This window comes from Crotalus tigris, unplaced genomic scaffold (assembly GCF_016545835.1).
Source record: "Crotalus tigris isolate CLP2741 ecotype Arizona unplaced genomic scaffold, ASM1654583v1 scf7180000017685.4511686, whole genome shotgun sequence".
NCBI lineage: Eukaryota > Metazoa > Chordata > Lepidosauria > Squamata > Viperidae > Crotalus > Crotalus tigris.
The window spans coordinates 1,859,624-1,884,178 of NW_024096565.1; the positions used below are offsets into that span (position 1 = coordinate 1,859,624).

General features: G+C 36.4%; 1 protein-coding gene across 1 annotated transcript in view; it reads right to left on the reverse strand.

Moving 5' to 3' along the window:
- The window catches only part of UGGT2 (UDP-glucose glycoprotein glucosyltransferase 2), an 81,327-nt gene that overhangs the window by 37,493 nt on the left and 19,279 nt on the right, over nucleotides 1-24,555 (reverse strand). Inside the window, exons 8-15 of the mRNA XM_039337664.1 lie at nucleotides 23,059-23,159; nucleotides 19,985-20,084; nucleotides 15,834-15,894; nucleotides 9,008-9,099; nucleotides 7,012-7,162; nucleotides 5,332-5,451; nucleotides 3,360-3,445; nucleotides 1,699-1,834 (exon numbers count right to left, since the gene is read on the reverse strand). Of these exons, the coding sequence (XP_039193598.1) occupies nucleotides 1,699-1,834; nucleotides 3,360-3,445; nucleotides 5,332-5,451; nucleotides 7,012-7,162; nucleotides 9,008-9,099; nucleotides 15,834-15,894; nucleotides 19,985-20,084; nucleotides 23,059-23,159 (847 nt within the window). The remainder of the gene's footprint in view (nucleotides 1-1,698; nucleotides 1,835-3,359; nucleotides 3,446-5,331; nucleotides 5,452-7,011; nucleotides 7,163-9,007; nucleotides 9,100-15,833; nucleotides 15,895-19,984; nucleotides 20,085-23,058; nucleotides 23,160-24,555) is intronic.

Below are 24,555 nucleotides of genomic sequence, written 5' to 3' on the forward strand. Positions count from 1 at the left end.
AAGGTATTTCTATTATTGGCATATAATTTTATATATTTGTATATCATCTCCTTATAAAAGAATGGGCTCTTGCTGACTTCAAGATGTCTACAATTAGGGAGCTCATATTTAATATTTTATTCTATTGCTTCCAATTTACCTGAAATGAATTGGAAATTTTGTTTTAAATTTCAAATATCTTCAATTCCCATCCTGTTCTAGGACCATATTATTCAATTAACTAACACCTATTTCTCTAAAAATCATTTGCTTATAGTTCTGTTCTGAATTCCATGTCCTCCAAAATAGAGCTTTTATAATTTATGAAGATTTAAATGAATTACTTGAAAATAAGTATCTCTTCTGAGGTAGTCAGATTTTTCTTGATGATGTGCCTGAGGCTTCTAGGAAGCTCATGGACAGAATAGAAGGCAAATCATAAAGAAACTGATGTTCTGGATTGGGAATTCATTAGCCTGAACTCATATCTTAAGAAATCATAGCCAGCAATTACTAACCAATGGAATATCTAACAAATATTATTGTAACATCTTTACTCCTTGTTAGAAAAGGAATCTTATTTAGAATGGTACCTAATCAGCCTCCTCCAGAGAAAACACTCACATTGGTTAACTCTCTCCCTTCCCTACTATTTTTCCATATCCAGATGACCTTGCATATAGGCTGCTCTGCTTTGAAGGAGTTATCTCCCTTTTAAAGTTTTTTTTTTAACCTTGTGTCTCTCAAGGGTTCACCAATGAATGTCAAAATGTTGCTTTCTATTGTTGTCATTTTGGTTCCAATCCCATCAGCTCAGCTACTTGAAATCACTGTTAAAAGGACTGATAGCCTGAATAGCCAACAATATCCTTTTAAGCCATCTCAAATAGTGAATATTACTACCGTACATCATACAATAGCAAATATAATAATGTATTACACATAGTACCGTATTTTCCGGCGTATAAGACGACTTTCTAAACCATGAAAATCTTCTCAAAATTCGGGGGTCGTCTTATAAGCCCAGTCATCTTATACGCCGGAAAATACCGTATTTTATTTTGTTGGTCCTGAATCTATTGCAAGAAAATTTTAGTAGACAATCTCAAGTCTTAAAGAATCATGAGATTCTCATTTTACTGACTTAAATCACCTTTTTGGAAATTCCATCAGAACTGTGCAATTACTCAATGGAAGGTCTATGGAGTGTTTTCTTCCTATAATTTCACAGCCTTTTAAAAATGATATATTATCTTTAAAAGATCAAATCCAGCCTATCCCACTTCCTTCCTTTCTTGTTTCTCCCTGAATATTTAGGTCGGCCACATGCCTGGACCTTATAAAAAGAACTACAATATGGTTTATACAAAGGATATTTAAATGCTAGCAGCTTTGAGACCCTTATCTAAGTATGCCTAATATAGATACCCCATTCACTTCTGCCAGAATTTTTTTTTCTTCATTAAGTTTCATATTTTGCTCTACCATGGAATACAGAAAGATATGTCATAATGCCCACTGGCTTTGCGATATTCTTTATACACCTTATATATGTGACACTTCCTGTCTCTGCATCTCAATTTATGTGCATGATTATTTGCAAACTGCCCAGAGTCACAGAGGTTTTTAGCAATGCTATCCTATGGCTATTTTGCATCTCAAAGAAAGTAAGGCTAACCTTAAATAAAGCAATATTTTAATCTTCTTACAAACACTAACATAAAGTATGGAGACAAAAGCTTGAGGGATATCCACTTCATCTGCAATAAAGTTAAAAGCTCTCCACAGGGCAACTCCTGCGTCGTCATTTCCATCAACCACTTCGTCAGTATTTAAGATGAAAACAAAGCCAAGTCTGCTCAGGAAGAAGAAAAATACTGTGAGAACGGCAAAATCACATTTAACTACTCTGAAAACAGATTAAATACAGCTATACTAAAAAACAGGAATGAAGGCGTGTCCCAGGATGAAGTTGCAGGATCCAATCTGTACTAAAACAAACAGGTTAAAACATGTCATTTAGGCCTTCATCAAGAAAGATAAGTCATAATCTTCCAGCAAGATTCAAAAATATTAAAATGAACACAAAGTTAACATTTTGTGCCAATCTAACAGAATCACCTTTGATAGAATGTAAAGTCCCAAATGAAAGTTTCTTCAAATCACTGATGAGAAGCATACCATGGTTTGAATTTCCAAAATTATAGGAGATAAATTATTTGGGATTGCTTTTATCATTATTCAGCTTTATGAATGTGTAAATTCATCCTTAAATTCCTCAATATCTCTCAGTTTTAGAGTAATGAATGCCTATAGAAATTGTCTCTCTAGCTCAGGGATAAGCAACCTTGGCTCTTTTATGACTCGTGGACTTCAACTCCCAGAATTCCTGAGCCAGCCATGCTGAGGAGAAAGAGAGAGGTTTCCATGCTGAGCCATGCCGGCTCAGGAATTCTGGGAGTTGAAGTCCATGAATCATAAAAGAGCCAAGGTTGCCTACCCCTGCTCTATCTGAAATTTTGACATTTTGACATGAAGGAGCCATTCTGTCAAACATTAACAACCTGCCCAACATTGCTGAAAGTGATTGCAGGTTCCCTGTATTCTTTGCTCCTATCCAGTTCCTCATATTTTTAATTTGATTTGATTCTACACAACTGGAAATATAAGTATGCAAAAATTATTAATTTGCATGCACATAAATATATATAATCATATTTAAATACATACACATAAATATATATTCATATTCCAATGGTAGAACAAATATTCTAGACTGCTCTAGAGTAGCCTTTTTTATACTAATTCTATAGATACATTGAACTTTCAAAATTCCTACACAGTGTGATGCGGGAATCCTTCAGAATTAAGTCTCAACATACCAGGAAGCTTGCAAGTTTGGGGGAAACTCTTTTGTAAATAGAACTAGAAGGATGAATGGAGACTGATCATGGAACATTGTTATAATGAAGCTATGATATTAAAGTTCTTAAAGAATATGCTTTTCTTGTATCCATTTAAATGCAGTTATATTTAGAGAGACCTACTACCTGTTCAACAGAAATAGCTGAAATCTATGGAAATATAGTATTTACCCAGAATAAATAGCAATCAACATATCAATGTATTAAAATCTCTCATTTCTATTTTGTTGACTTGAGAAATTGCAATTAATGAATCATGAAGGATTGAACATCAATGGATATATATTGCCCGAGCTCTCCTCCCTTTTGTATTAATCAATACTCATATAGGAAAACTATACAGCATAACATTGTACTAACTCTATAGGTTTTTTTGCCACAGTTCATAAAATGAAGACAAGGAAGAGAAATTCCTTTACTATTTTAATCTCAGATAGAATTTCAGTGTTAATTTACCTTAGAGGTACTTTCTGAGTGTAGATTAATTCAATTAGTTTAATGAAACCAGCTGCTTCTTCCTGGAGAGGATCAATAAAAAGGACCTACAAGAGAAGAAAATTTTATACATCCATGATTTATACTCTCTTCATACCTTCTATTTCCTCTACTCCTGTACAATGAAAGCTCCAAGGAAGCATTCCAGGATAAACTGGAAACGTCAGTTGGCGCAGACTGTCCTGGTTCATGCACTCAATAGAACCAGACAATTAGAACCCATTATGCCATTTCTGTGCCAGCTGCTCTACTTACTTGCATGTCTTGGGGCCAATAAAATTGCAATTTTAGAAACATAAATGGTTTGGAACAGATTAGTTGAAAAACTGTTTAAGCTTTAACATATATTTAAGATCTAGACTGAAGAATCTGCTCAGATTCCCACCTTTAACATTCATTCCTCTACTGAATATAGAGACAGAAGCTTATCAATAATGGTAGATATAACTCCGGGGAATGTGTGACTGGCTCTCCCACTGTGGTATTTATAGAAGTTCTGAAAATCCATTGTTTCCTTTTACTTTAATCTATTGTCTTTGCTCCAGCATAAGATGTTATTTTAAACTATATATTTATGTTTGATTTTTGCTGCATGACTTAGATGGACTTCTTTTGGGGTTAATTAAACAAATGATTCTGAAGTGACAGTTTTCTGATTACTAACTAACTATGCCTGATTACTAATCAAATTACAATGGTACGTTCCCATTATTGAACCTTCTGAGAGTTTTCTTGATATTTTTCTTTGATATTGGTGGCAGAGGGAAAAGTCTCCACCTTTCCAGGCCACTGACATAATTGTAATCAAAGTGGATAGAAACTTCAAGAGAAGAAAATTTTGGGAATTATCATGTACAGATACAAATTTACATTGGAGAGGAACCATCCCAGTAAGGAGAAAGGGACAAAGAGGAATTAGTTTGGAGGCCTTAATATGAGGTTCTTTGATAACAAGAGGACAAAGTCTGAACACACACACCCTTGAATGCCATTGAACTTTATCTAATCTTTCCCAGGGGAAACTTTCCAGCCTGAGAAAATTGGTGTGAAATAGGCATTGAGCAATAAAGTATCTAATTTGTACTTTATATATGTGAGTCTAGTTGTTCAAGCCTGACATTTATCACTTCAGAAAGAATTGATTCAAATACTATTAATATTTTAGACCATAATGTTTGCCCTCAATTCAACACAGATGCAAAAGAAACTGGGCCTGAACTGAAATTTTAAAAGCTTGGAATGAACCCTAACAACTGAATTTACTCAATTAAACATGAAAATAAAACCAAGGGACCTCATCTGGCATGCTATCACACGCTGGTTTTCTCAGATATAGATGCTGGTAGAATAACTTTTAGTGAAAACAGTACTTGAATGTAAGTTTATAACACTAAATTAAATAAATTATATGCCACCTAAGATACAATAGTTTCAATATAGTCATAAAATTTGCTTAGAATTGACACAAGCAGGCTTTCTTGTACCACAGATTTAGACTTGTTAGGTTCTCTAAAAAACACAATTTGCTGAGAGACCTTGGTTGTCGACAGTATGCAAATCCACACACACATTCCAGTCAGATGTAAAGAAAAAGCTCACACATTTACCTCACAAATTGTGATCTATTCTATAAATCATGGTGAAAAAACCATTGCTAAATGCAGTAGGAAAATGCTGTCAAAGTATGGCTGTGCTTCTGTAAGTATCATCATAGGTGCACTGCTGGGTATACTTTGCGATCATTTTGATGCATTCATAACTACAATATATGGATAAGTGAATAGCTGAACAAAATGTGCAAAGGAAGGGCTTTCTGTGTTTTTTGTATACAAAGATGTAATTCAAATATATCCTTACTAAAAATATTTAAAAGAATGCACACATTATTTTCTCAACAACACACAGACACACATACACATATTTCACTACTTACCATATTATATAAATTCCGTCTAATCTGTCGCATCATTCCTGCATATGCTGGTTTGAGAAGTTCCTGAAAACTTGAAGGCCACTTGTTATACATAGCATCCCTTTCTAGGTTATTGACCCACTAAAAAAAATATAACAGTAATGAGGCACTTAATGAAACTACCATCAAAATTAAACCTTATCAAACACAATGTTCTCATAAGCCCATTTCAATAAAGTAGTAGTCAACATGTTGTAGTTTTAACTTATTATGGGCTTTGCTGTTGACCAGGCATCTGGAAGACAGTGAAGAAACTAATTCTATGGCTAGAATTGAGAGCATATTTAAGGGACTATGCAGGGAAAAAAATAGCAATAGCACTTAGACTTACATACCGCTTCACAGTGCTTTACAGTTCTCTCTAAGTGGTTTACAGAATTGGCTTATTGCCCCCAACAATCTGGGTCCTCATTTTACCAACCTTAGAAAGATGGAAGGCTGAGTAACCTTGAGCTAGTGAGACTTGAACTGCCAAACTGCTGGCAGCTGGGAGTCAGCAGAAATAGCCTGCAGTGCTGCATTCTAACCACTGATCCACCAGAGCTCAGTGGTGATCACAGTTTTAGAGATGCTAACACAATGAAAAAGGAGCTGGATCATTTGGGCTGCAATTCTATGGGCAATTATAGGGGAATATCTGTTATTAAGTAACCTAACCAGAATGGCTTCATTAACCACCTAGAGCCCCTCTCATCACCCAGTGAAGTTTTTCTTTCTTTCTTTCTTTCTTTCTTTCTTTCTTTCTTTCTTTCTTTCTTTCTTTCTTTCTTTCTCTTTCTTCTTTCTTTCTTTCTCTTTCTTTCTTTTTCTTCCTTTTCTTTCTTTCTTTCCTTCTTTCCTTCCTTCCCCCCTCTCTCTTTCTTTCTTTCCTTTCTTGCCATGTGAGAACCATTCACCTCAGATTCTGGTAATTTTTATTGGGATAATACTTAGGCTGCTTTTACACCAACCTGAAAAGTTTATTTGTTTTGGCTTGGTGTCCTGTATGTATCAGAACATGGGTGTTTATTTATAAACTGTAGTTTACAGTTTAGCCTGTTGTATAACTCCAGCCAAAATTATGTAATCTATTCAATAAAGATATTTAAAGAAATAATGGCTTTGTGAAATGTATGACCCCAGTTGAAATGTGTTTCCTTAACACAGCAGAAAAGTAACATTTAAAGGATAAAAAAGATGCCATTCAGGTGACATAAATCAATCTTTAATGGTACTTCCAGAAGGGGTAGCCCCAGCAGGGCATTTTAAGGCCTGGGTAGAATCAACCTTATTTCCAGAAATATTTTCTTTTTTGCATGATTCCAGAAAGGAATCCCTCCCTACGCCAATTTATATACTACCTACTAGTATTGGTACTGTCTACTAAAATTAACAGGAAAATTAACAAGAAAAGAATTGTTTTTAAAAGTATCTAAATAAAAACTACTTTCTCCTCAATTTCTGTTAAGCAGCTGAAACCTCCAAGATTGTGGAAATGGCAGAAAAGTGCCATTTTGCTTCTTAGTATTGCTCTGTAAAAAGTCCAAATTTTCCAGATTAAATAAGGTTGTTGCCAAAGGCATCACAGCATTTGTACATTGTAACTGAAACCAAGGATCTAGTGGCCCTTTAAAGATTCATATGCACAAAAATATTACTTACGACAATTGCTGAGTGACGAATGTCTAATGCGTAAGATGCATCCTGAGATTGGGAAGCTAATCTCATGAATTTACTCAGAAATTCTTCCTTAATTCCAAGGGAGTGAAGAACGTGCATTGCTTTTCCTTCTATCTTCAGAGTTTCTAAAATGCTTTAGACAAGTATATTTTATATGTAATACTGTATAGAATAATCCAAAGAATAATAGCTAAAGAAAGAAAAATATTCCATCTGCTGGGGGCTGCCTTTCTCCCCCCCCCCCCACTGGTACCTGGTCAATAGCTGGGTTCGTTTCTCAACTAAGCACCTTAAGGAATAACGTAACAATCACACAGATGAAGCAGCAACAGGAATTTAAGGTCACCGGAGCATTATTATTCAAAGGCTTTGAAAAATAAAATATTTTTGCTTGATGCTGAAAACACTGTGCAGGTGCAGCTCCCTGGGAACGGGATTCCAAACTTAGGAAAGATGACCACTGGAAAGGGCTGCTCCTGGGTAGCAATCCTCCATAACTCAGAAAATCTTAGGGTAGCAATAGCACTTAGACTTATATAATGCTTTACAGTGCTTTACAGCCCTCCCTAAGCGCTTTACAGAGTCAACAATCTGGGTCCTCATTTTACCGACCTCGGAAGGATGGAAGGCTGAGTCAACCTTGAGCCGGTGAGAATTGAACTGCCGAACTGCTGGCAGTCGGCAGTCAGCAGAAGTAGCCTGCAGTATTGCATTCTAACCACCCTTCCACCACGGCTCTTACAAGTATATATGGGAAGCAGTGTTCTTTCACTTAGGGTTGGTGCAAAGATGGTGTGTTACTACAGGCAAGTGGGCAATGGGATGCTGCACTGCTGCACGAGCAAGAATGGACAGGTGTGGGGTGCTATGGCACTGTGCAAGCATAGCTAAGCATGCATGCACTACATAATGTGGATGTGGGGTACCGTTGGCAGATGAGCACTACAGGGATCTTGTACTCCATAGCAGCTCCTCGGGGAAAAGAGCAATGGGACTTGTGACCTTCCCTCAGGGCAGTGATGGTGAACCTTTTAGAGATCCAGTGCCCAAACTGCAACCCAAAACCCACTTATGCATCGTTGGGTGCCGGGTGGGTGTGGCCCATTGGGTGGGCGTGGCTGCAGTGGTAACGGCAGACTGGGTGGGACTAAAAAGTTCAATCAATCAATTCCAACTTTGCAAGTTTTTTTTTTCTGAGAACTTGAAATTGACTCATTGATTGAACAGCCTAAAGCCAAAAGGTTTTATAAAACCCAGCTGAAGGCCTAGGACTGGGGCGACGGTGCATGTGCCTACAGAGAGGGCTCTGAGTGCTGCCTCTGGCACCCGTGCCATAGGTTTGCCACCACTGCCTTAGGGCTTACCTGTGGGAACCTGACAGGGAAGATCGCAAAGGGCAATCACGAGGCCTCGATGATTGATGCTGCAACAGCAGGATCTTTGATGACTGGTCGTAAGTACCATTCATTCAGCACCATCACAACTCTGAATGGACACTAAATGAACAGTTATTGACTGAGGACTACCTGCATTGCAGCTTTAAAGGGGCAAAAAGGAGCTCAAACTAGTATAGCTTTCTCAATATTGAATGCTCCAGGTATGTTGGGACTGTCATTCATTTTCAGCAAGGCCAAATTTGGGGAACTGGACATCCTACGCATCACCACAGGAAAATGGGTTTTACTAATATACAGCTCTATTGGATATGGTAAGAAGTTTCACATACTGAATGCATTTCTTTGGTTTTTAGGACTGTCATCTTATACTTGCAATACTGACTTGAACAATTACTGTTTTGGACACTAAAGGAGATGATGTAATAATTTAGTTAACAGCATTCACCAACAATTTATTGTTTTCCATTCTGAACTATTCATTACAGAACAAGATATTAACATTTGTCTTGGTATAAGGAGTAGTTAAATACAGATTATTGAGCATTCTGGATGGTAACCAAGCTGCAAAATACTTAAAATACCTAAAGGGATCGCGAAGATCCAAGTCTATTGGAAGGCCATTTAAAAATAAACGTGCTTCACCAGGCTTAAGTTCAAGAGATTCATGCAGACGCTGGAAAAGAAAGGAAAAGTTTACCACGAATTAACTAGCCATTTAAAACAAAGAAACAAAAAAACAAGCAAGCAAATGGGATATCAACATGGGAGCAATGTTATATTCATTTGAAATGAATCAATTTTAACAATTTATTTTTCAAGATAAGGAGATATTTTTGATTTCTGCAAAACAAATCTGATACTAAATATTCCTTAATGAGATTTTAGAAGATTAATGATATTTACATATTCAGTTTCCATCAGATAGGTTTAAAACTGCTTTGACAAATTATAGACCACAAATTTACATTCAGCATTTGTCATGAAATGTATCCCAATCATCTGGACAAATTAGGACAGCTCTTTCTCTTTTTTAAATCTAAAATTTTAAAAATTCTTGGTGAAATTCCTGGTTTCATCTGTCCCAGACTTCTCCAACCCAAAGCCTTCTGGAATATAGAATATGACAACTCGCCTTGGCCAACTCACCATGGTCAATTCACACAGTCAATTTGCCACAGCCAGCTCACCAGGGCCAATTTGCCACAGGACAACTCACTATGGCCAACATGCCGTGGGACAACTCACTGCGAAACAATTCAACAATTCAATTTAATTATTTAAAACAGTGGTTCTCAACCTTTTTAATGCCGCGACCCCCAACCAGTCATAAGTCGAGGACTACTCAACCGGCCGTAAGTCGAGGACTACTCAACTGGTGCAGCACCATTTGCAGAATGGGACTTTCGGCAGGCTCAGCAGGGCAGAGACCCCCTGGACAATTCCTACTGGCTTTTTTTTTTTTTTATTGAAAATTTTTACATTTTACAAAAACAAATCCCCTTCGCATACCCCCCCCTACCTCACCCCCCCCCTTCCCAACCTCCCAAACCCTCCCCTGGACTTCCCAGAGCTGAGTACAGGCTTAATTAAAAAAAAAAAAAAAAGAAAACTTAAAACACTTTTAAAACCTAAACAAATTTAAATACAATCATCATTCTATATAAGCTCCCTCCAAAAACACAAATTTAAACATTACTTTCTTTGAATATCTATATCTATAATATAAAATCTAATTTCTCCCTCTTTCTTTATCCTAAAACGAAAAAATAAACATACAAATCTTTGTTATACCATTAAAGCTAAATACTCTTAAAGAACTTAAAGTAAGTACATATTTCCTTCAATCTTCATAATCTTCTCTCCTATCCAAAAAGAAGAAAAAAAAAAAAAAAAAACAAAAAACAAAAACTTAAAAAACCTATAAGTCCTAAACAAATCTAAGCACATTTAATTAAACAAATTATTTTGTCTTAAAAATATTAATAATAATATTTAAAAACTAAAAACACTTTTAAATCCTAAACAAATCTAAATACAATCATCACTCTATATAAACTCCCTCCAAAACCACAAATTTTTAAAATTTAAAATATTAGAATCCACTCACTAAAATAAGCAAATTATAATCCCTTCAAAACACAAATTTAAACAATATTATCATTAAAGGTTCAAAACTTAAAACAACAAAGTTAATAAACACATTAAACATTTCAATCTTCACCAATAACTAATTCCATCCGTAAAAAACTACATCCTTATCAATCTCAATTATATTAGTATTATTAATTATTCACATTCCAGTTTTTTCCATTCTCCATTCTTCCATTCTTCCATTTCCCTTCTCCATTCTTGTATCAAACTCGTAAGAAATGCTGCAAGTTCTGCCTTAGGAGACTGCTCCAAAATTCCTGAATCTCCCATCGACTCCGAAGCCAATAAGGGTTCCTTAAATTCCTCCTTGTATTGATCTTTACAATTGTAAGTTGTACAAGTTATCCTCTGCCCGTTCCTCTCTTGTTGATGCCCCTCAGACTGAGATTTCCCAGTTTCCATTTCAGGCAACAATTCCACCCTTAAAGATTGCTCCAAAGACTTTGTAGGTCTAACATCTCCCAGAGATTCAGAAACCACTAAATATGAAACTTCCTTAACCTTCTTCTGTTGCTGCTTTTCTTTGGGATTATATACTGCACAAGTTGTCTTCTGCTCCTCAACCTGGACTTGTTGAGGCCTCTCACACAAAGATTCTCCAGTTTTCATAAATATAGGCTCTTCAAACTGTGATTCTACATTCTTTTCTTCCAAAGCTTTAAACTTAATTGATGGCGATGCACATACCCCCAGGACCGAAGTATAAAAATCTTTTGCTTGAGAAACAGTATTAAGTCTATAACATGTCCCCAGGTAATTCACCACCATTCCAATCGGAACATCCCATCTGAATGAAATTTTTCTCTTTTTAAGTTCATTTGCTAAAAAAGCAAACTCCTTTCTTCTTCTTAAAATTTTAGATGGGATCTCTTTAAAAATTATAACATCTTGTGAAGCAATTTGAAATCTCTTCTTATAATAGGCTTGCACAATTTCATTGCGTAAAGATCTTTTACCAAAGTAAATTACCACATCTCTTGGCAGATTCTTCTGTGCTGCCACCACAGAGTTAACCCTAAATAATTTTTCAATTTCATTAAGTATTCCCTCTTTTTCTTTATTCAAAATCAATGCAAAGTCCTTTGCAACCATCTCCTTCAGATCTCCTTGCAAAGACTCTCCCAGGCCTCTAATTCTTAAGGCATATTCCATTTGTCCATATTGGAGCATAAGAATCTCATTTTCCATTTCTTTTTCCATACTTTCAATTTTCCCCTCCATTAGGTCCACTTTTTCAGCTACCTCTTCCACATGGGAGTTCACCTTTTCAAGAACAGAAGCAACACCTTCTAAAGCCAAAACAAAATCTTGTCTCAAGATCTTATTGTTTTCCTCTAGAATCTTTTTCATTTCTGCCCTAATTTGAATTATAACATCTCCCATCATGTCTTGCAAGTCCTTCATAGTTATTAGCTGACCCCCAGAAGAGGGTGAAACTGTTGATTTAGAAACTGTAGAAATCCCTGGACGCTTTGGAGCCATCTTAAAGAAAAACCTTTAGTCCTTCTTAAGCAATTATAAAAATTCCTTCAAAAATATAACTCCCTCCAAAGAAGGTCATTATAATAAAAAGAAAAAAGGGAAAAAAAGGAAGAGAAAAAGAATTAAAAAAAATTTTTACTCCTTCTTAAAAATTACAAAAAATTAAACAGAAAAAAAGTCCTTCAAAAAAGGGTCATTACAATAAAAAAAAAAAAAAAGGGAGTTCAAAGGAAAAAAAAGGGAGAAGGGGAAAAAAAAAATAATTAAATAAAAAAAAGTCCGTTCCAAAAAAAATACTTAGAGATACCAAAAACAACCATTCCAATCATAAGGAAATAAAAAGAGAAAGGGAAAGGAAAGAAAGAAAAACACCAAAAAGCCTGCCGTTCAGCATTCTAACTTCCAGAAAAAAAAACACCGAGGAGTTTGCCGATCGCCATTTTACTTTCCCTTTCAACAAAGAAAAAAAATAAAAAGAGAGAATAAAAATAGAAACAAATCTTAAAACTTAAAATCCAAATAAGTCAAAGAAAGCAAAAACTAAATCCTCTACTCAGCTCTGTCCATTTAAAAAAAAAAACTCACCATTTCTCTTTAAGCACGGAGGTGTTTGCGGCGGCTCGTTTTGTCCCTGAGGACAAAAACAGCTGGGAAGCGGAGACAAGTCTGAACTCCGTGGGAGCACTCCTTTCACCCCCCCAAAAAAAAACTTGGGGGGTGCGAAAGAGGCTCTACCACTATTCAGACACTCTCTACCCCCCCCCTTTGCCCGGGAGGGGGATTTTGAACCGCTGAACAGCTGATATCTGCTGTTCATAGCGGTTCTTACACTTACCCAGGAGGACGGCTACAAAGTAGCCGCCATCACGCACGCAAAATCCACCGGAAGTCAATTCCTACTGGCTTTTGAAAGCCAGTAGAATTAGACTCTATTCAAGAGAGTCTATTCTATTGGCTTTCAAAAGACAATAGAATAAAAGGGAGTAGCACAGCTAAGGAAAAGGGGGGAAAAATGACGGACTGCATTGTTTGGTGACCCCCGTGAAATGGTTGTTCGACCCCAAATGGGGTCCCGACCCACAGGTTGAGAACCCCTGATTTAAAATAATTAAAAATTTATAATTTTTATCATTCAAATTTCATTTTGTCTGTCCTCTGGCAACCTTTCTTTAATTATTATATTCCACCATTTCTTTGATATTAGGGTAACTCTTGTTCCGCAGCAAGATGTTGTGGAGCAAGTTGGCTATGGCAAGTTGATCACAGCTGTGGTGAGTTGACCAAGGTGAGTTGGCTGCAGCAAGCTGTCCTAGATCCTTTTGGACGTATTTGGCTACAACTCCAAGCATTCACAGACAATCCACATCTGGGCAATAGTAGTTTCGAAAGGTTGACTCTGCCCTTATTTTATCCCACCATGATTTAGTCTGAAGAACATTACTCCATCTTCCTCAATGGGAAGACTAAACCTGGACAAAATGATGTTGCTCTACTTTCTCATATTAAATCAAAATTATTTAAAGGCATATGATGAAATATTCTCAATTCTGATGGTTTTTTTTAAAAAAATGCTTCAGTCAGAAGAATTGTATTTGATATAGTAACAAATAAGCAATTATGATAATTTCAGTTCTTTATAAAGGTTCGTGTAAATGACCTCTATTGTGAAAGATATAAGTAATTGCAATAAACATTAAAAAATGGTAGCTGAGCTTTCACATTATATTCCATCCATATTAAGTAGCTCCATATTAACTATCAACTTTTTTCTGTTATCAAGTTACATTGTTCTACAGCCAACCTCTTCTACAGTCATGATCTTCTGTCAATAGTTATGCTGGTTGGAAATAAGAAACTAGACTGTCTATGAAGATTCTCAATCATCCAAGTCATACTTGTACCAAAAGTATTTTTTTATTTTTGAAAAGACAACTGGACTGATTTTGTTGAGGAAAAGAAGACATTTTACTTCCTATCCTGAAAGCTTCAAAAGTTGCATTGTATCCTATGGGAGATGGAGGGACAATAATTGTCAATAACTGTTATTCCATATCCTATAGCATGCAATACAAATAACGAGGCTTCCAGGTGTGAAAGGAAAAAATATATTAATAATTCTCTCTGTATAAATCAAACATACTTCTTTGATAGCCAATTAAAATAAAGGCCAGTGTCTGCTGAGAAATACTTAACAAAAGAAGGAATTGTGACCTTTGAAGTAGAAGGTGAAAGATTGTGGTCAGCACACATTTCCTCATATAAGAACAAGAAAGTACGAGAATTAAGGAACTGAGCCTTGTTCATGGATAAACCTTCTGCAATGACACATGTAGAAAGGGTAGTGAGGAAAGTAGTGGTAAGAGCAAGGACAAGGAAGAACAGAAGACTGGCTCAGTAGCCAGGATAACAAAGGAAGAACAGGGAACTAACCCAGTGGTTAATTCCAGGAAAAAGGAACTAGTGAAGGTACTGTTCCAGAAAGTCACATGTTGATGGTTTTAACAAGGAAATGGGATGGCTAATGGACGGTTCTAAGTACTAAGGTATAAAATATGCCTTGAAAGATAGGGCTATTGCCATTTGGTCACTAAGCCATCACACCTAATGACTGCTGGTGCATTTGGCCCTTACTGTAATAAGTTGTTGAAATGTAAGTACTGAGTTTGTGTGTTAAATTTAAATAAATTTAAATAAACCTCTGGATCCTAAAGTGAGGATTTTGTTGTGTGTCTCTTGTTTCAATTAAATAAGTTTTTCCCCTGACACAGGGTAGGAAGCAAAGGAACGACAGGGAAAAAGCGGTGACTATATTTCCTAAGCAAGCTTTTCTAAACCAAGTGCCCTTCAGATTTATTGAAATATTAATTCCATAATCTCTAAACAATGCTTGTTCTGGCTTCCAATAATGGTATGGTAGGAGATTTGGAGACTACTAAGTTGAAGAAGGCTATCCAAAGTATTGGGATCAAATAAGAAAAGGAAATAGCTGTCACAAATATCAGAATATTCTGAAATACATTCATAAAGACACTACCTTCATGAATGGTGGTGGTCAATACCATTGAAACATAAAGTACTAAAATAACAGAAAATTTAAAAGAACTATTCATTAGGAACCAACACATTTTACATCTTCAAAAAAATCAATGCATAAATTCCCTGGAGGGAACAAAATAGTAAGTACTGAACTAATTTATGTTTAACTTCAGAAGTCAATTAAAGGTGTTCAGCCCAGAACTAAAGCTCAACGCCTGAAATCCTCACTGGAATATTCATACTCTGATTTTAAGCACTTTTTTTAGGAGGAACTGTAGTTGTTCTGGAGTTTGGCAAATAAAGATATTCATTAATCTAGGGAGAAAGATGAAATGAGAGATGAAATGAGCAATAATTGAATACCAAGCTTATTTTTTTTCTAAAAAATGAACATGTTGGAATTCTTTCATTTTTTAAACTTGCATAGTAGCAAAATATTTCCTAAGTGTTTTTTTCTATTCAATCATCTCCAATTCTTAGAGATACCTGGACACTTCCCTGCATTATTTTTTCTTGGGGGGGGGGACAAGATTTTTCAGAAGTAGTTTGCCATCGTCTCCTTTCTAGGACTGAGAGAAAGTGATTGGGTCAAGATTATCTAGCGGATTTTGTACAAGACTAGAACTTACCATCTCCCAGTTTCTATCCTGATGCCTAAACCATTTCCCCAAACTGACTCTCATCTCCTACCGTAATAGTAGGCAGTAAATTCTTTCATTTCAAAGAGTAAGTACAAACCTTTTGATTTTCTTCTATTTCTTTTCTCATTTGTTGGTTTACTAGCACTCTGGTTAAGGATCTGGATAAAAAAATATGAAGAAATTACTAGGTGCAGTAATTGTTCTGTGTTTAAACATTTATTCATCAATAAAGTACATCAAAGCACAGTGTGCATGTAACACTAAACTATGGTTATAGAACTACATGGCTGAAATATGTTCTACACTGGACTCATGTGCTCTACACACTCCTCTACACACTATCCCTATGAGAATAGAAATATCAAGTTCCTAGTTAAATTTAATGGCAATTTGCTCATTATATTAGACTATTTTAATTATCCAAAATAATTGCACAGATCTTGCCTATTACCTACTCCCTTACCTTCTTATGACTATAACTTCGTTGTCTGTATCTCATGATTTACATTGATTGCCTTTATTTAGTATCTTTTTATGATTTATATTGTTTGCTTATTTAGTATCCCATGACTATCACTGAGTTTGTATCTTATGATTAATGATAATTGTATTTTATGATTACAATCATGAATTATCACTAGTTGTTTGTATGTACACTGGAAGCTTATGTACTGGAGGCCAATTCCTGGAGTCCAATCACACTTAGCCAATAAAGAATTATATTCCATTCCATTCCATTTTCTTGTGCACAAATGGCAGTTGATCAAAGGAAGTTTGCAACTTCCTTTGATATACATAGCAATAGCACTTAGACATTAATAATAATAATAATAATAATAATAATAATAATAATAATAATGTTGGAAGGGACCTTGGAGGTCATCAAGTCCAACCCCCTGCTCAGGCAGATAACCCTATACCGTTTTGGACAAATGGCTGTCCAGTTTCTTCTTAAAAACTTCCAGTGTTGGAGCATTCACAGCTACTGGAGGCAGGTTGTTCAATTGGTTAATTGTTCTAACTGTCAGGAAGTTTCTCCTTAGTTCTAGGTTGCTTCTCTCTTTGGTTAGTTTCCATGTGATCTTGATTCTATCCCTCTGTTAACGCAGCCTAGCACTGTGTTGGCTTTTTTGGCAGCTGCAGCACACTGCTGGCTCATAGTTAAGTGATTGTCCACCAGGACTCCGAGATCCCTCTCACAGTTACTACTATTGGGCAAGGTACCCCCTATACTATACCTGTACATTTGGTTTTTCTTGCCTAAATGTAGAACCTTACTTTTTTCACCATTGAATTTCATTTTGTTAGATAGCGCCCAGTGTTCAAGTCTGTCCAGATCCTCCTGTATCCTAAGCCTGTCTTCTGGAGTGTTGGCTATTCCTGCCAGCTTAGTGTCGTCTGCAAATTTGATGATTTCCCCATCTATCCCCTCGTCCAAATCGTTGATGAAGATGTTGAAGAGTGCTTGATAGCCCTCTCGAAGCAGTTTACAGAGTCAGCAGATTGATCCCAATAATCTGGGTCCTCATTTTACCGACCTCGGAAGGATGGAAGGCTGAGTCATCCTTGAGCCATTGAGACTCAAACTGCCGAACTGCTGGCAGTTGGCAGTCAGCAGAATTAGCTTGCAATACTGCATTCTAAGCACTGGGCCACCACCGCTCTATATGGCCTATACGTGGAAATTTATTCTTCAGGAATGTATAAATTCAGTTCCTGACCTACCTAGATATGCGATAATGAGCAACTGTATGCAATCATTTCAAAACCATGCATAGAATAAATACTAAATTAATATTTATATTCATGGATGCACATGCTCTGTATTAGGATATTTTCCCCTCTCCAGGGGAGGGAAATGCATTTATTTTGGCTAGAGAAGAAGCAATCTAAATAGTGGTACAGTCATCACGACCTTTTAATGATTGTTTATCTAATATCTGATCTCTGATTTTAGCATTTGCTCTCTACATCCAATCAGCAACTGGAATGAAAATTCACAGTGTTGCACATCTTGTTCAATTTCTTTCTCCCAAACTTCTGATGGCACAATATCAGAGAGTACTATTACCCCTCCCCCATACGCCCTACAGATATCCATGGGCCTATTAGGGTCGATGCTGATGGCAGTCTGCCTTAGGTGCAAGCAATAAGGAGATGCTGCTGAAAGATGGAGGCTAGCAGTTGGTGTGAAATCAGGTCACTGCTACCTGTACACTGAACATCTGTTTAGAAGACAGCGGTGGTGTAGAAGCAATGGAGGGAAAAAAAAATGGTACCTTCAGTCAATTTTGACTCCTGGCAATTACTCCCTGCCTTTTTTTGGAACTGGTTTGCCAGTTTTTTTCTTTCTAGGGCTGAGAGCATCACCCAGCCAGGTTTATGGCTAAGACTGTCAAGCCTGAAGAACACCTATGCTGTGTCAGTCATTATTGCTTCTTAGCTTGCCTACGAACTCGGGGGGAAGGGAGGGAAGAATGGAATTGAAACTCCTGATATAGAGAGGCCAGTTCATAAGAACCAAGGACTTTCAAGATTTGTTTACTGAGAACTAAAGACATTCTCTCATAATAATTCTCTGACTTATAATTGGATAATGTGACCTGCACTAATGAGGGAAGGGAGATTTCTATACTTTTAATATAGCAATTCAGGCGCAAAATAACCAGAGCTGGTTTTCCTTTCATCTGTTCCGAAATGATTTGCCCAATAAAGTTTTACATTAGAGACTGGATCATCTCAACTATATGCTTACTTTGTTGGGCTCATCAGTTGGAACCTTGACAAAGACAAGACTAGAACTTGTAACCTCCTGGTTTCACATTATATTCCATCCAGATTAAGTAGCTCCATATTAACTATAAGTTTTTGTCTGTTTTCAAGCTAGATTGCTCTCTAGCTCACCTCCACTACAGTCATGATCTTCTGTCAATAGTTATGCTGGTTGGAAATAAATACTAAACTAGACTGTCTATGAAGATTCTTAGTCATCCAGGTCATAGTTGTACCAAAAGTGGTTTTTATTTTTGAAAAGGCCACTAGACTGATTTTGTTGAGGAAAAGAAGACATTTTACTTTCTATCCTGGAAGCTTCAAAGTTGTATTGAATGCTATGGGAGATGGAGGGACAATAACTGTCAATAACTGTCCTTCCATCTCCCATAGCATCCAATACAACTAATGAGGCTTCTAGGATAGGAAGCGAAACGTCTTCTTGAATGAATGACAGGGGAAAACCAAAGTGGTGATCATATTTATAAATTCAAAATGATTCCCTTCAGGTGTCAAATATGTTAACTACACTCCTGCAAATATCGAAGTAGCTATTTTAAAACAAACAAATTTACGAGCAAGAGACTATTGAACCCACATACATCAAAAGGTTTCAGGGTGCCTCAAAAGGTCTTAACAAATACAATTACAATTACTAATTGAAGGACATGTGTACATTTTTCTCTTTTGCACAGAATTTCTAAACATTATTCTTATGCTATGGACCAACATCCTTAAACCAAACACAGTGAATCTGACTTCCAAGTAAACTTTCATAATACTGTACCTCAAACAATTTTAGGAGAAAATATGATGAAAAGTGTTGTTTTACTCAATTTATACTGTTTTTTCTTAATATCTGTTATTCAAGCTTCTGTATTACACATATCACTGGTCGTGTCTTAATATCAATAGCCCATTCTCATGCTGCCTTGTTCCTACAGAAGGTTATCACAGTAGTTCAAAAACTAATGCCAGCTGGGTCTTGTAAAATCAACTAAGCACAAAACAGGATTTGGGATTCAAGACATGGCAGGCAATAGTTCATTCTTTCAGTTCAATTGCTGTGCCGATAAATGGAATAAAATCTGAAAACTACATTTAACATACAAAATAAAAAGTTCAGTATAATAACATCAAGGCTTGGTAACATAAGAAATATCACAAGATGGTATCATATATCTCAGAATGTATGAAGTAGCATCACTTGGAAAAGAAAGCTGCAAAAATCTACCATTGCAATGTAAGGTCAAATTCCCTTAATTTGGCAATTTGCAATAAATAAGCCATTTAAAACTGAATATTCATAGTTACATGCTGGATTTTCTCATCTGTTTAATTTTATCAATTTTCATTCAAGCTTTTAAAAAAGGGATAACAAAAACACATCATCCTCATGCAAATTAAAATAAATCACAATGATAAAGAGGTACAAAATCCAAGCATTCATATGACTATCACAGAAATATATTGTACCTGGCCTTTACCGGGAAATTCTGTGCGATATCTTTCATTACTTTTAATGCATTGTAAACAGGGGTAGACAGAATTTGAGAGGCTGCTTGCAAACTAATATCTGAAAGAGAATAAAGTGTTGCCAAAGAACCTTAAGTTACATTCAAAATTTTGTAAAACAACACAGGTAATTCTTAACTTATAAGCATTTGTTTAACAACCTCCCTTCAAAAGATGTGGGGGCTCCATCACTGGAGTTTCTTAAGAAGACACTGGACAGCCATTTGTTGGGAATGGTATAGGATCTCCTGCTTGAACAGGGGGTTGGACTAAAAGACCTCCAAAGTCCCTTCTAACCCTCTTATTCTGTTATTCTAAAGACTAACTGCTCAAAGTTACAATAGCACTTTAAAAAGTAACCGATGGCTGGTCTTTGCATTTACAGCCATTGCAATGTCCCTGCAACCATCAAAATTTGGGCACTTGGCAACTGGCACATATTTACAATGGTTACAATGTCCTAGGGCCACATTTGTGACTTTCCCATGGGGCTTCAATAAACAAAGCCAATAGGAGAAGCCAGATTCACATAATTATAATTATAATTATAATAATAGTAGTAGTAGTAGCAATAGGAAGAAGAAGAAGAAGAAGAAGAAGAAGAAGAAGAAGAAGAAGAAGAAGAAGAAGAAGAAGAAGAAGAAGAAGAAGAAGAAGAAGAAGAAGAAGAAGAAGAAGACGAAGAAGAAGAAGAAGAAGAAGAAGAAGAAGAAGACGAAGAAGAAGAAGAAGAAGAAGAAGAAGAAGAAGAAGAAGAAGAAGAAGAAGAAGAAGAAGAAGAAGAAGAAGAAGAAGAAGAAGAAGAAGAAGAAGAAGAAGAAGAAGAAGAAGAAGAAGAAGAAGAAGAAGAAGAAGAAGAAGAAGAAGAAGAAGAAGAAGAAGAAGAAGAAGAAGAAGAAGAAGAAGACGACCTGGCAATGGCTAAGAGCAAGAAAATTGAAGAAACAGACTGAGGGACTAATTCTGGCTGCACAAGACCAAACCTTAAGGACAAATGCATACAAAGTCGAAATTGAGAAGACAGCAACAGACAGTAGCTGAAGAAACAGTGGACCACCTAGTAAGCTGCTGCAAGAAGATCGCACAGACTGACTACAAGCAGTGGCATGACAAAGTAGCAACAATGGTGCATTGGAAGATCTGCAAAAAATATCATTTGCCTGTAAGCAAAAACTGGTGGGATCATAAAATAGAGAAAGTCATAGAAAATGATAAAATTAAACTTCTCTGGGACTTCAGAATTCAAACAGACAAGCACCTGCAACATAACACCCCGGACTTAACAATTGTCAATAAGAAAGACAAAAAAGTCTGGATAGTGGACATGGCAGTGCCTGGAGACAGCAGAATAGAAGAGAAAGAACTGGAGAAGATAATAAAAGACCTATAAATAGAAATAGAAATGTGGCAAAGGCAAGCAAGGGTAGTACCAATATAATAGGCGCCTTGGGTGCAATCCCAAAAACTAGAGCACCACTTGAATACCATTGGCATTGACAAATTCACCATTAGTCAATTGCAAAAGGTGGCCTTACTAGGAACTGCTTCCATCCTGCGACAATATCTGTAATACCATCAAACATCCACATCTGCCTATCCCAGGTCCTTGGTAAGGATTCGATAGATAGACAAAAATGCCAAATCCAGTCTGAACATCTGGCTGACTGTGCAATGATCAATAATAATAATAACAATAGTAGTAGTAGTAGTAGTAGTAGTAGTAGTAGTAGTACTCAAAAGTTGGAAGGGACCTTGGAGGTCATCTAGTCCAACCCCCTGCCCAGACAGGAAACTGTATACCATTTCAGACAAATGGCTGTCCAGTCTCTTCTTAAAAACTTCCAGTGTTGGAGCATTCACAGCTTTTGGAGGCAGGTTGTTCCACTGATTAATTGTTCTAACTGTCAGGAAATTCCTCCTTGGTTCTAGGTTGCTTCTCTGTTTGGTTAGTTTTCATCCGTTGCTTCTTGTCCTGCCTTCAGGTGCTTTGGAGATAGCTTGACTCACTCTTCTTTGTGGCAGCCCCTGAGATATTGGAACACTGCTATTGTGTCACCCCTAGTCCTTCTCTTCATTAAAGTAGACTTAACTTAATAACTGTACAATTTGTTTATGAATATGACAAAAAAGGTCGTAAAATCAGGCAAAACTCATTTAGTTGGCTAGCTTCATAAAATGTATTAAACCTCAAAATATGATTATAAACTAAACAAACCCCAAAGATAGCATATGAGAGCATGTTTTATGCACCCTAATCCACAGGTAAAGTGAACAGATTATGATTTTTGAATCATAATGATTATTGAGGTTCTCTGTGTCAAATACAGAATCAAGTCATGTTCTGGGTTTGTGCTAAACCAAATTTAAAAAATGACAATGCAGGGTTTCACATAATCAAATCATACTTTGTTAGTCCAAAGTGAAACTCAGGAAGAAAATAAAAGGACAAATTGGAAACATTGGCTGGCTCTCTGTCCTAAATTACATGAAATTTAGTTTAAGATTAAGTTCAGATGGACTAAGAACAATAAATCTTAGCTTCTTCAATAAAGACTGCTTCCATGTTTCCATTTTGCTAACCAATGTATATAACATTATTGTTATGAGAAATAATGACTAATAATTTATGAAAAAGCCTAATTTTCTGCAAGATTCATGGTTAATTTCCTTGATTTCCCTCATCATGTTGTGAATAAAAATAGCTTTTAAAGTAGCATTAGTTTTTTATTTTACAAAGATAACATTTCATGATCTATTCTCATGCCTTGTTAACAGCATCAGTAAAGAAAAAAATTGCTATAGGGATTTCAGGCACAGAACATTTAAATCTTTTCTTCTTTCGCCCTCTTTGCACCAAAAAAAAAAAAAAAGTCCAGCCTAAACAGAAAGGTCATTCCTTCTTTACTTTTTGAAAAACCATAGTATTTATATTCTTTATACAAGCAGCATACAGACAACTGTTTCCAACTGTAACATGGATTTATTACTGGCACATAGTATTTCACCAAGATGAAAACCAGTATAATGAATAATACCTTGTAGTTCCCACAATTTCAAAGGCTCTGTATTATCACTGCTTTCAATCAGGTATTTTTTCAACTCTTTCAGATTGTCTTTGAGATCAGGATGATTCTCCCTGGTTTGATAAAATATAAACACAATTAACATTAAAGAGCATTTATACATATGAGATTACCGATAAAGAGTCATAGAGCTGGAAGGATATCAAAGGTAATCAAATTCAACTCTCCTGCTTAGTACAATATTTGCTAAAGCATTTTGGACAGATAGCTATCCAGACTTTGTCTGAAGAGCTCCAGCGAAGGGAAATATATCACTTCACAAGTCAGCCAGTATCACCAATTGGAATTTCTTCCCATCAAGAAATTCCTCCTAATACAGTGGTTCTCAACCTGTGGGTCGGGACCCCATTTGGGGTCGAACGACCATTTCACGGGGGTCGCCAAACAACGCAGTCCGCCATTTTTTCACCCTTTTCCTTAGCTGTGCTACTCCCTTTTATTCTATTGGCTTTTGAAAGCCAATAGAATAGACTCTCTTGAATAGAGTCTAATTCTATTGGCTTTCAAAAGCCAATAGGAATTGTCCAGGCTGTCTCTGCCCTGCTGAGCCCACCAAAAGTCCCATTCTGCAAACGGTGCTGCACCAGTTGAGTAGTCCTCGACTTACGACTGGTTGAGTAGTCCTCGACTTACGACCGGTTGGGGGTCGCGGCACTAAAAAGGTTGAGAACCACTGTCCTAATATCTAATTTAAGTCTATTTCCATGCCACAATCTATTTCAATTACTGGTTCTGGTCCTGCCCTCTGGGGCATGAGAGAACAAGTCTACTCCTTCTTCTGTATGACAATTATTTAAATATTTATGCATTTTATAGTTTTAAAACCCATCCAACTAAAAAGATTCTAGACAGGTAAATAAATAAACGCAACAACAGACTAAATCAAAGTTATAAAAAAAGCCACAGTGATAATAAATCAACCCTTCCCAAGGAGAATGCCAGTAAAACTTTGCCTTTTGCTAAAATTAAGACTGTTCTTTAATATTGTTCCTTTTTTTCCAAAATACACTAATAGAAAGTACATGTTGCAAATTAATAATTTTTTGAACTTTAAATTTATACAGTTTAAACTAAACGTGATGCCCTATGAAGCTATGCTGTTGTTGTTTTCCATAAGTCAAATGAGGCACTTTGGATGGTTTATTTGTAGTGCATGCTAGTAATCTCATACAGGTAGTCTTCGACTTACAACCACAATAGGACCTAAAATTTCTGTTACTAAGCAAGAAAGTGGTGAATTGAATTTCATCCTGTTATATAACCTTTCTTGACAGAATTGTTAAATGAACCACTGCAGTTGTTAATTTAGTAACCTGGTTGTTAAGTGAATCTGGCTTCCCCATTGACTTTGCTTGTCAGAAAGTCGCAAAAGGTGATCACGTGACCTCGGGACACTGAAACTGTCATAAATACATGCCAGTTGCCAAGCGTCCGAATTTTGATCACAGG